The sequence below is a fragment of the Bufo gargarizans genome, chromosome 5, assembly GCF_014858855.1.
Source record: "Bufo gargarizans isolate SCDJY-AF-19 chromosome 5, ASM1485885v1, whole genome shotgun sequence".
Lineage (NCBI taxonomy): Eukaryota > Metazoa > Chordata > Amphibia > Anura > Bufonidae > Bufo > Bufo gargarizans.
The window spans coordinates 77,745,203-77,757,680 of NC_058084.1; the positions used below are offsets into that span (position 1 = coordinate 77,745,203).

Below are 12,478 nucleotides of genomic sequence, written 5' to 3' on the forward strand. Positions count from 1 at the left end.
TATGCAGAAATCCATTCTCATGCTGCAGGGGCAACCCCATTTTGATGCATGAACTGATTTTCTGCAAAAAAAAAAAATCTGCCATGGGGGAACATTCAATTGAATGGGTCCGCAATCCAGAAGAAGCAGTGCGGAACGGAGGCACGGAACCCCACATAAGCACTACGGAGTGCTTCCATGGGGTTTCTCTCCTTGCCTTCTTTGTTCTGTTTTTTTTGCGGTGTAGACAAATAACGGACCCATTCAAGTTGAATGGGTCTGGATCAGTCTGCGGCAGCAGCACGGATTAAATAACCCATACCCACCTACCCTCTCCGGTGCTGCGCCACCAGCTGTGACAACGCAAGACCCGGTGCTGAGGTCACAGGTCTCACGGGATCACTCGGAATGACTAAATGACACAGCGCCGCAGAGGGTATGACGGGATTGTACTGACAGACGGCCGGAGCGGAGCAGAGTAGGCAAGTAGGTAAGTATTTTTATTTATTTATGTATGCACACACACCGGCTTCATACATGGGGGGGGGGGGGGGGGGGGGCTGCGCCGTCCATATGAGGGCAGGCCCACTGGCAGCAAATCCTTTATTATCATGAAATATATACAGAGAGGGGTAAAACAATGAAATATATACAAAGATGGGCATAAAAAAACACCTACCTCTTCTATTTAATATTGTACTGCAATGCATTAAAACCTATAGTGAATGGGGTGCCCAAGTCAAAGTTTGCCCTGGCGCCCATAGAACTCTAGTTACGCCACTGCTTGAGTCAGTAGAAACAGAAATTCCTTTCTATGCAGGCAGTGTACACAACTATGTAAACTTGGCGTCCAGCAAACTATTCTTCACTTCTGCAAATAGTAAAGCAGTACATGATGGTAAGGTGGATGGTTTATCACCACATCCCTAATACAGCATTCTGTGTGTTTTGTATCAAATGACAAAGACTGACAACACCTGCAATCAAAGCGTAGAACAGCAGCAGGAGGCAAGGGGTGCTTCATTGTAAGGCAACCATGGAATAGCGTAGCCTCACCAGCACAGATGCCATAGAAACTGGTCAACAATACAACCTCTCCCTCCTTCTGTGGGAGAGACGCTGTTGTACATAATTGGAGCCTATACTGGTAATCAGTTCTATATGTAAATATATATATATATATATATATATATATATATTCTATCTAATATATAAAGCTGAGTGTATGTATGTATGTATGTATGTATGTCCGCTAAAGGAAGCCGCAGCTCTCTAGGACCTACCGTTCCTGAGATATTCCCAAAAAAATGCATTAGCCAATAGAAGCTTGGTCACATGACCATTATCAGCCAATAGAAGCTCGCAAGTCCTTCAGCCTCTACATACAGTTTTACTCCAGGTTTCCATAACAACCCAGTCATTTTTTCTTCACTGCTTTAGGAGAGCTTTAAAGGAAATCTGTCAGAAGGATAATTGCTATTGAAGTAAAGGCATGGCCTAATAGCACTTAGTAGCTTATTTCCAGATGTGCCTTTTGTTCCAGCAATAGATGGATTTTCAGAAGATAGAAACAGTTTATTTGGTATGCAAATGAGCCAGTAAGGTGCCCAGAGGGGCATCACTCTTGCAGGAAGGAGGCCAGACACACCCCCTCCCACAAGGTTTCCACCCTCAAAAGATTTAAAACCCCACCTCCAGGTCCCGCTAAACCATGCCCCTTATTTGGTTAGGCCACACCCCTCTCACTCCTGAGCCAACAGGGATTTAAAAAAATGCATGTAAAAATCAACTTCTGTCAGCTGCAGAGGTGGGAGGGAGGGTGACTTTCTCCCTGCAGATTACACTCAGACAGCACAGTGTTGCTGTCTTACAGTGAGCTGTTCAAAAGGACATGCCCCTGATCTGGTTAGGCCACGCCCCCTCCCACTCCTGAGCCGACAGGGATTGAAAAAAATTAAGGTAAAAATCAACTTCTGTCATCTGCAGAGGTGGGAGGGAGGGTGACTTATTCCCTGCAGCTCACACTCAGACATCACAGTGCTGCTGTCTTAGAGTGAGCTGTTCAAAAGGACACGCCCCCGATCCAGTAAAGGCCACTGTTAAAGGGGTTGTCCGAGTTATGAAAAATTATATAGCACTGAAAATCTGATGGGCAGCAATATATAACTAAGCTAAGCAAATTTCAGGCAAAAAAAATATATATATTTCCTCATTTTCTGGTTCTCTTCTGGCCCTTTGTTTACATGCAATAAAAACAATCTCTGCCCCGCCCCCTGCACTGCTAAAGGAGTGCTGCCCTGAGTGACATGTCTGCCTGCTGGGAGAAACAGCAGCATGTTGTATGTGTAGGACTTCAATTCCCAGCTGTATAATGACACTGCTAAGGGAGTGGATACAAGAGCTGCCCTGAGTGCTGGGAGAAAACAGCAACTTGTAAGTGTAGAACTACAAGTCCTAGCTGTATAATGACACTGCTAATACACACAGGATCTTCCCCCTACCTTCGTGTGCAATGCTCTCTCTAGTCTGTCAGATCCTATGCCCAGAATGAATTGTCACTGCCCAGAATTGTCACTGCCTGCAGTCTGTGCAGCTGAAGGGGTTAAGAATCTTAAGAGAGAGATCAGACGGCAGTGAAGGGGAGGGGGGGGGCGTGGCCAGCACAGTGATATCTCGTTTACAGTCTTGTAAACAAACATTATCAGAGCAGGGAGAGAAGCTGACATCACAGATCATGTGACCCTCAGTGAACTCTCAGAAACCAGCCACTGGAGATAAAGTGAGTGAATTGGAAAGCTGTTACATTTGCTTAGAAACATAGAAAGAACAAAAAAATAACTCGGATAACCCCTTTAAGGGGGCGGGCCCCTGTGGAGGTCGCTGTCAAGGGGGTGGTATGCTGTGAAAGTCACTGTTAAAGGGGAATATTGCTGTAAAGGTCAAAGTTAAGCGGGTGGGCTGCTGTGGAGGTCCAATTTTAAAAGTGGGTGGATCCTTTAACAGCCAATCACATTTCAGCCATTCGTTTTATATGGGAAAATTAAAATTTCTGCCGCTCTTTGACTGTTAATGGCAGGGTCCTCAAATTTGGCACAGGCAGTCATTGGGTGACTTAGGTTCAAATTTTAAAAAGTGGGTGGAGCCACAAACAGCCAATCAGATTTCAAGCCAACATCCTGTGGTTTCATCAAAAAAGACCCCATCTAGTTACGTTTTATTATTCCTAGCGCCTCCTCTATTTCTATACACTATTCCTCCTACAGTTTTGCTGGTGCATACGCCAAACTTTCCACACATATTCGATTTATAGCGAAGTAAGTTGCTTGTGCTTTAATAAGCGATCCCACCCTCCGCGCCACTGCGGCGGACCACCGAAGACCCCTTTTTCGCCATTGACTTTAGCAGGGGAAATTTTCAAATCACTCCCACTCGCACAGTTTTGAAGCTACACTCCCCAAACTAGGACCACATATTGTTGGTGTCAACCCGAGTAAAATTGTAAATTTGGGGGGGACATCCAAAAGTGGGCGGAGCTAGCAACGGCCAATGAAAATGTGTCTATTTTCTATACGCTACTCCTGCCACAGTTTTAGGAGTACAGTTATGAAACTTTGCACACTTGTTCGGCACATACCCGAATAGGTTGCTTGCGCTTTGTTAACCGATGCAACCCTCTGTTCCCGTAGGGCGGCCCCCCGAGGAACTCACTTTCATTGGAAAATTGTAATCTTTTGCCACTCGTACAGCTTTGAAGTTAAACTCACCAAACTTGGGTCACTTAGCCATGGGGTCAACCTGAAAATTTCTGTCACATTTCGGGGACTAAAAAGTGGGTGGAGCCACAAACAACTGGATTTTCCCTATTGACTTCAATGAGAAATTAAAAAAATCTGTCATTCTCAGTCACACTCACCAGTTCAGTTTAGTTCTTTAATTATTGCTTCATACAAGCATAAAACAGGTAAGAAGGCGGTAGGGGCACAGGACACCATACAGGCGCCATAAGGCGAACCTTGATGGCCGTCCAGGGTCATCTCATGGTGCCTGTGTGGCGTCCTGCGCCCCTACCGCCTTCTTACCTGTTTTATGCTTGTGTGAAGCAATAAAGAAAGAACCGAACTGAACTGGTGAGTGCCGTCTCTGATCTTCATATTTGCATGTTTTCTGGACTGAATTGAGATTGAGCACCGCCGAAGTTTGGTGTAAGCCGTTGGTTCATCACCATAGGAGGGAGAAAAAAGGTTCCCTTTATGTTTGTGGAGGAGTGTCGGAGTAGTGCCGACCTATTCTCTGATCTATTCATAGTTAATTTGAGCCAGAATACCCAAACTTGGCACCGTGGGTCAATGGGTGTCTGGGGTTAAAATGTATTTTAAAAAAGTGGGCGGAGTCTTCAATAGCCAATCAAATTTCAGCTATTTGTTTAAATGGGAAAATTTAAAACTGCCGCTGCACTTAGACTGTTAATGGCAGGGTCCTCAAACTTGGCACAGTTGGTCACTGGAGGACTGGAATAAAAATTCAGAAAAGTGGGTGGGACCAAAAACAGCCAATCAAATTTCTTAGATTTAAATGGGAAAAATAAAAAATGCTGCCATTGTCACATTATTGATGTAATGGACCTCAAATATCACAAATGTGGTCATTGGGTCTTGCCACTTCAAGGTTAGGAAAGGTGGGCGGAGCCACCAACAACCAATCAAAGTTCACTCATTGATTTTCAATAGAATTTTTTTTTAAACTGCTGCCATTTTTACACGTTAAATGCCATAATTCCCAAACCTTAAAGTGTTAGTCACTGGGTGACTGTGGTTCACAAGTAGAAAAAAAGAAAGAAAAAAAAAATAATGATAAACTGAAGCTATTATCACAGTTTAAATGCCAAGTGTACCAAACTTAGCACAATTACTCACTAGGTGACTGCAATCAAAATTTAGGAAAAGTGGGTGGAGCCTAAAACATCCAATCAGATTTCACCTATTGACTTCAATGTAAAGCTTTCAAATACTGCCAATCTTAGTTTTAAAGCCAGAGGCCAATCACATTCCAGCCATTCGTTTTGTAAGGGGAAATTTGAATTGCCGCCACTCTTACACTGTTAATGGCAGGGTCCTTAAAATTTTACATAGTCAGTCATTGGGTGACTTGGGTTCAAATTTTAATAAACCAGGTTAAACAGACTTTGCTTATATCTCTAGTGTTTTCAAGCCAACATCCTGTGGTTTCTTCAGAAACGACACCATCTGGTTTAAATTGGTCTTTATTAAAAATATTGCATCCTTTTTTTTCTGTACAGAGCTGACATGCTCTATCAGAACCCTTTAGATTTTTAGTCTTTTCATTCAGACCAGGAGCAGACTGACTCCTTGTCTCTGCTCTCTGACCTCCTAAACACTCAGTATAGCTCAGTTCAAATTTTACTGATAAGAATGTGGTTTAAATAAGTGTTTATGTCCTCTTAGTAGTTTAGAGATAAGATGACTGGCACAAAGTGAAAGCACCAGTCACACAGCTAGAAAAACACTTAACTCTCTATGACAGAACAGCTGAATATTTTTAATAAAGGCCAATTGATAAATGAATTTTAGACAAAAATGAGTAGCATGCAATCATAAAAGAAATGCCGCAGAAGGTGTACATAGCCTTTAACCAAACTTTTCCCTCAAAGTTGGAAGCATAAAATTGTCCCAAATGTCTTGGTATGCTGAAGCATTATGATTTCCCTTCACTGGAACTAAGGGGCACAGGTTGACACAGTGCAGTCGGGCAGGTCACGTTCTCCTGGCATTTGCCAACCCGAGACTCGTCCATCAGAATGCCAGATATAGAAGCATGATCCTCACTTCACAGAATACATTTCAACTGCTCCAAAGTCCATCCGAAGCCTGGCATTGTGCCTGGTGATGTAAGGCTTGCATGCAGCTGCTCGGCCATGGAAACCCAAGCCATGAAGCGCCAGATGCACATTTTTTGTGCTAATGTTAATACTAGAGGTTTGAAGCATGCAGTTCTTGGGCCAGATTTATCATTACAATATGTCACATTTGTGGTGTAAAAGAGTTGCAAATTGCAAGTGTGCTACTTTTTCAACACTACGTGTGCAAACATTTTTGTGCAGCTTGCGTGTCTTCGCCGGCCTTGCCACTTTCCCGAAAAGGGGGCATGGCAAAGGCAATCAGGAGGCAGGGCTAGCAGCCCCCACCAGATTTACAATCTTTTACACCAATTTTATGGCATGGAACAACACTGAAATCTAATGCCAGAGGGTGGCGTAGATTTTGGTTGAGGTTCATGGAGTATTCCTCGTCATAAGTTAGGCGTAGGTTGTGCCAGCATGCCTGGTTATCACAGTGTCGTACGCCACCGAGCTATGATAAATCTACCCCATTGAGTCAGAGCTTTTATGCACTTTGCACCTTTATATGTCTTGTCAGCCCTGCTCTGTAACTTTACGTGGTCCCCACTTCATGGCTGAGTTGGTAAAGTTCATAAACGCTTCCTCTTTCCAATGATCCCACTCACAGTTGATTGTGGAATATCTACGAAATTTAATTAATTGATTGGGGCAGTGGTGGCATCCTATTACAGGACCACAGTAGAATTCAGTAAGCTCTTTAGTAATGGCAGACTGCATGGGTAGGGGCTGGATTTTTTTCCACCTGTGGCAATAGGACTGAATGAAACACCTTTCTCCATTTAATGTTAAATATAAATCTATCTATCTGTTTATCCATCCATATGGTTTCTAATATATTGTTATTAATATAATAATACATATGAGTATTACAATCATTATTACATACATTTCCGTATTTCTTTGAAATATTTAATGCTGTATGTGTCTGATTTTATATATTTTTTATGTGATTATTTCAACAGATGCTGTAAGTCACATGCAGATCATGTACTGTGTAGCAAATGGCAGAAGACCAGACACGAGTGAGGAAAGCCTGCCGTCTGATATTCCCCACAGGGACCTATTTGTAACTTTAATGCAGAGTGGATGGGCCAGTGATCCCAATGAGAGACCTGCTTTTCTAAGTGAGTAAAATTACCAGATGGTAAGCAGTTTATATTTATACTTGGGGCATTTAGAAAAAAAATGGAGACCTTTACACACCAGGTCATTGCATTAATTTACAAATTTACCATAGAAAAAAAAGAACAATTGCTTGCATGAGATCCTACCTTGACAGAACAGGAAAGCATTTCCCAAAACTCTCTTTAAAGGGGTTCTCCAGGAATTAATAAAAATAAACATACTTAAATAAAATGGCCTCCATCCTATTAGTAAACACAAAACCTGTCCTAATCACACAGAAGGAAAAGTTACTTCACAACACTGAGCTAAGGAGCTGTCCCATCCTCTTCTTATACTTTTAAAGGGTTAAGATCCTGAATACAGATATGTGTATCTGAATCTCTGTAGGAATGAAGTTCATGCGGAGACATGAAGTACAGAGAGGATGGATAGGACAGACTGTGGTAATGGAGACTGCATACAAGTGCTGCTGCTCATCAGCCATATCCCCACCTTCTACCTATACTTCATGTCTCCTCATGGACTCTATTCCTACAAAGATTCAGCTGAAGATCTTATCAGCTGTATTAAGGCTCATAATCCCTGACAAGCAGAGCAGAGAGGAGAATGAGGCAGCTCTTTAGCTCAGTGTTGTGAGCCATTATAACTAATGAAAGATATTTGGGAATAAGTTATATTTAAAGGGAACCTGTCACCGGGATTTTGTGTATAGAGCTGAGGACATGGGCTGCTAGATGGCCACTAGCACATCCGCAATACCCAGTCCCCATAGCTCTGTGTGCTTTTATTGTGTAAAAAAACTGATTTGATCCATATGCAAATTAACCTGAGATGAGTCCTGTCCCTGACTCATCTCACGTACAGGACTCATCTCAGGGTAATTTGCATATGTATCGAATTGTTTTTTTTACACAATAAAAGCACACAGAGCTATGGGGACTGGATATTGCGGATGTGCTAGCGGCCATCTAGCAACCCATGTCCTCGGCTCTATACCCAAAATCCAGGTGACAGGTTCCCTTTAAGTATTTTCATTTTCTTAATTCCCAGAGAACACCTTTAATCACCATATGTAATGAGTCATATACTGTAACCTTTTGAGGCCCCACTTTATGCATCATCCGGTACACATTGCTTGCTATGTGTATGACCTCTTCTGGAATCCACTGCAAGGGACAGTCGGGACTGTACGCAAGTGTATTGGAAGTCTCTGTCTACAGTAGGTTGTGAGCAATCAGTAGGGTCACCTTTACTTTGATGCATGTTCTTTTTTACAATCATTTTATTAACACTTTTATTTCTCTTGATTTCAGAATGTCTATTGGAACTTGAGCCTGTGATTAGAAGATATGATGATATCTCAATACTGGAAGGGATATTGCAAATAAAAAAAGTAAGTTACCAGTTTCTGCAAATAAATTATGTCATGCGCTGACATTTAGTATATAGTTTAATGCATTGTATGCTGTTTTTATTCTTTCATATAAATGCACATGACGCGACCTCCAGTATAAAATTTAGATTAACTGGGGAAGAAACAGACCACTTACAAGGTGACCTCCTTTTCATCCTCTTGGCTGCAGATCCATCAGTTCCTGGGCTCCTCTTCTGCCATGCAAGATGACTGGAGATGAGAGAATTTCTAAAAAATTCAATTCGGCTGGTTCGCCGAATTTTCTGAAAAGATGCAAACCGAATTTATTCATGATAAATCGCGTTAAAAAACAGCAATTTTTTGGCTGCAGAGAGCCTGTATAATGGTGTAGAACACTGTGCTTTGCAGTAACACGCATAGGGAGTCTGCTGTGGTAGTGAAACAATACTGTGAGTCAGTATGACATGCACATGACAGGCTTCACTCTTAGAATCACTGCATACTTCACTTATTTGGGCAGTTACGGGGCCAAAACTGACCAAATAACTCAAGTTAGCGCCAAGTATAAAGAACTGTGCAGAGGCCCAAGATCCTACTGTAGCGTGAAAGAGCGCACTCCTTTTACACCGTCATCAGCTGATTCCACATAGATGTCTACAGAACCTGTTCTATTAAACGTTTATACAAGTAGAGCCCAGGGGAGGACTGGCAGCCTTAGTCCTGGGGGGCAAATCTAGTCAAGTGGCCCATTTTTAGCCCCGCCCATCATTAAAAGCCCCTCCTACATATAATAGGCCACTCCCAACACACACTGTACAGCTGACATTCTATAGTTGCAGCCTGTCTCTACACATCATACGGAGAGGGGAGGCCGTCCTGGCTGCACTGCCTGCTTATATAACAAGCTACAGCCAGGAAGCTCCTCCGCTCTCCTCCCTACCCTGATCCTGCTCAAGGCCTGTGGTTCCCCCCACCATCTGCCACCCGCCCGTGGCCTGCTGCCCCCTTTCGTCATCCTCACCCAGTTCTGAATCCTCCTTCTGCAAATGGCAGGAGGAGGAGCCGGAGCATCTCCTCTCCTACATAGCGCCACATACCTCTTACATCCAGTGATGTCACCTTTGTTGTAGACGTTCTCTTTCCTCATCTTCTCCATTCAGACCAGACCGCCATGATGATTTTTCTGCCATCTCCCTTCTCTGCAGAGATTGAGAAACAGACATTAGTTTCCTGCCACCCCCAATACTATACTGCAGAAACAGTCCCCCTGGAAATACAAACTACCACACAGATAGTGCCCCCAATACTGTACCCGCTATGCCCCCAATACTATACTGCAGAAACAGTCCGCCTGGAAATACTACTACCACACAGATAGTGCCCCCTTAAACAATTATTGGCACACAGTGCTCTAAAAAATAACTGCGCCCAGACACTAATAGTATAAAGATAATGACCCCCAAAAATAATTGTGCTAAGCTGATACTATGCCAGGGTGCCCCCAAAGTAACAGTGCTCCCCAAAATCCCACCAATAGAAATAATTCTCTGCCAGAGCACACTTAGTAGTAATAATGCCCCTATAGTGCCCTAGTAATCATGTTCTCTATAGCCCCTAGTAGTAGTAAAGCTCCCCATAATACCCCCTAGTAGTACTAATTTTCCCTATAATATGACAGTACATGAAATACCCCCGCTTAGTGCCCGCAGTTGAGCTAATGTCCCCATAATGTATGCCAGTATAAAATACCCCTATATAGTGCCCCAGTAAATGCCCTCATATTGCTCCTCTCCCCCTTCCCCATAATATGCCAGTAAAAAAATGCCCCTTAGTGCCCCCAGCAGATGCCCCTATAGTGCTCCTCTCCCCCACAATGTACCAGTAAAAAAATGCCCCTTCTTAGTGCCACCATATGCCCCAATAGTGCTCCACTCCCCCATAGTGCCGCTCTCCCCTATAGTGCCTTCCATAATGTGCCAGTAAAAAATGCCCCCTTAGTGCCACCAAATGCCATAGTGCCCCCCATAATGTTCCAATACAAAAGGCCCCTTTAGAGCCCCCACTTCCCCATAATGCCCCCAAATAATGCCCCTATAGTAGCACCAGATGCCCCATAGTGCTGCTCTCCCCTATAGTGCCCCCCAGAATGTGCCAATAATAAATAAATAAAAGCCCCTTTAGAGCCCCCAGTTACCCCCATGGTGCCCCCCCATAATGTGCCAGTAAGAAATGCCCCCACAGTGCCAGCTCCTCCAATAGTGCCAGCCCTCCCCAATAGTGCCAGCCCTCCCCCATAGTGCCAGCCCCTCTATAGTGCCAGCTCCCCCCCCATAGTGCCAGCCCCCTTATAGTGTTAGCTCCCCCTATAGTGCCAGCCCCCCCATAGTGTCAGCTCCCCCTATAGTGCCAGCCCCCCCATAGTGTCAGCTCTCCCAATAGTGCCAGCCCCCCCTATAGTCCCCCCCATAGTGCCAGCTCCCCCTATAGTGCCCCCATAGTGCCAGCTCCCCCTATAGCCCCCCATAGTGCCAGCTCCCCCTATAGCGCCCCCCATAGTGCCAGCTCCCCCTATAGCACCCCCCATAGTGCCAGCTCCCCCTATAGCGCCCCCCATAGTGCCAGCTCCCCCTATAGCGCCCCCCATAGTGCCAGCTCCCCCTATAGGCCCCCCATAGTGCCAGCTCCCCCTATAGTCCCCCCATAGTGCCAGATCTCCCCCCCATAGTGCCAGATCTCCCCCCCATAGTGCCAGATCTCCCCCCCCCATAGTGCCAGATCTCCCCCCCCATAGTGCCAGATCTCCCCCCCCATAGTGCCAGATCTCCCCCCCCATAGTGCCAGATCTCCCCCCCATAGTGCCAGATCTTCCCCCCATAGTGCCAGATCTTCCCCCCATAGTGCCAGATCTTCCCCCCATAGGGCCAGATCTTCCCCCCATAGGGCCAGATCTCCCCCCCCCCCATAGTTCCAGCCCCCCGCAAAGAAGAAAAAATAAATAAAAATACTTACCTCCATCAGCAGCGATGCAAGCCTCTTCCGGCCTGTGTCCCTGCTGTGTGTGTGTGCTGCCGGCTCAGGCGTCGCGATGATAATGACGTCATCACGCTGCCTGAGCCGGCCTATGATAGGCTGCAGGCATTAGTGCCTGCGGCCTATCAGAAGAACAGGGGAGGGACACGCCTCTCCCTCCCCTGCCCCACAGCACGGCCGCAATTACATCCAGGGCCGCGCCGCCTGTGGTGATCGGCGGTGCGGCCCTGAAGAATAAAAAAAAAAAAATTTTTTTTTTTAGATGGGCGGCCCAGCGGCCGTTTATTTAGGGCGGCCTGGGGGAGAATTGCCTCCCTGCCCCCCGGCCCAGCCCGCCCCTGGTAGAGCCCCCCTGACAGAGTAGAGAGGGTGTCAGCAGTAAGTTTGTGTTGACGTCACTGATTATTTTGCCCTTCCTTTGATCCATCAGAACAATAACCCCCAAAAAAGGATTCTGTCTTTCGAGCATCCACCTTCACTCAGTCAGCATTTGGTCAGTAATCCATCAGCATTGCTAAAGCCCAAAAAAAAACATCCAAAATAGAAATGACAAGTGAATGGAATATTTGCATGTCTTCTGTGTTTTGTACCCACTTCTGCTTTTGGCTACCAAATCATAAGCTAATTCTGATGGGACCATACAGGCTTTACAGCTGCTACACAGACAGGATTCGTTGTCTCATTTTTCCTTCCAGAAAAAGGGTCAAATAAATTATGATGTCAACATGGCCAAAAAGGCTAAATAGTTGCCCAGTCATGGAGTGGAGAGGGTGGGAGAACAGCTTGAGAAGTCCAGAGTGGCCCAATGACATATTGTTGAGGTAGCAGCAGCATGAGGACACCACAGAGTGGTCCATTTACATAGTGTTGTGGTGGCAGCAGCATGAGGAAGCCACAGTGGCCCAGTGACATAATATTGAGTTAGCAGCAGCCAGAGGAGGCCACAGAGTGGCAAGGTGACATACTGTAGTGTAGAGGTGGCAGCAACATGAGGAGTCCACGGAGTGACCCATGACATAGTGTTGATTTAGCACCAGCATGAGGAGGCCACA

At 45.1% G+C, this 12,478-nt stretch overlaps 1 protein-coding gene across 2 annotated transcripts in view; it reads left to right on the forward strand.

Annotated features, from left to right (window-relative positions):
* Positions 1-12,478, forward strand: part of RIPK2 (receptor interacting serine/threonine kinase 2) — a 91,568-nt gene that overhangs the window by 24,451 nt on the left and 54,639 nt on the right. For both annotated transcript variants that reach the window (XM_044294829.1, XM_044294830.1), the window contains exons 7-8: positions 6,859-7,020; positions 8,335-8,414. In XM_044294829.1, coding sequence (XP_044150764.1) covers positions 6,859-7,020; positions 8,335-8,414 — 242 coding nt within the window. The remainder of the gene's footprint in view (positions 1-6,858; positions 7,021-8,334; positions 8,415-12,478) is intronic.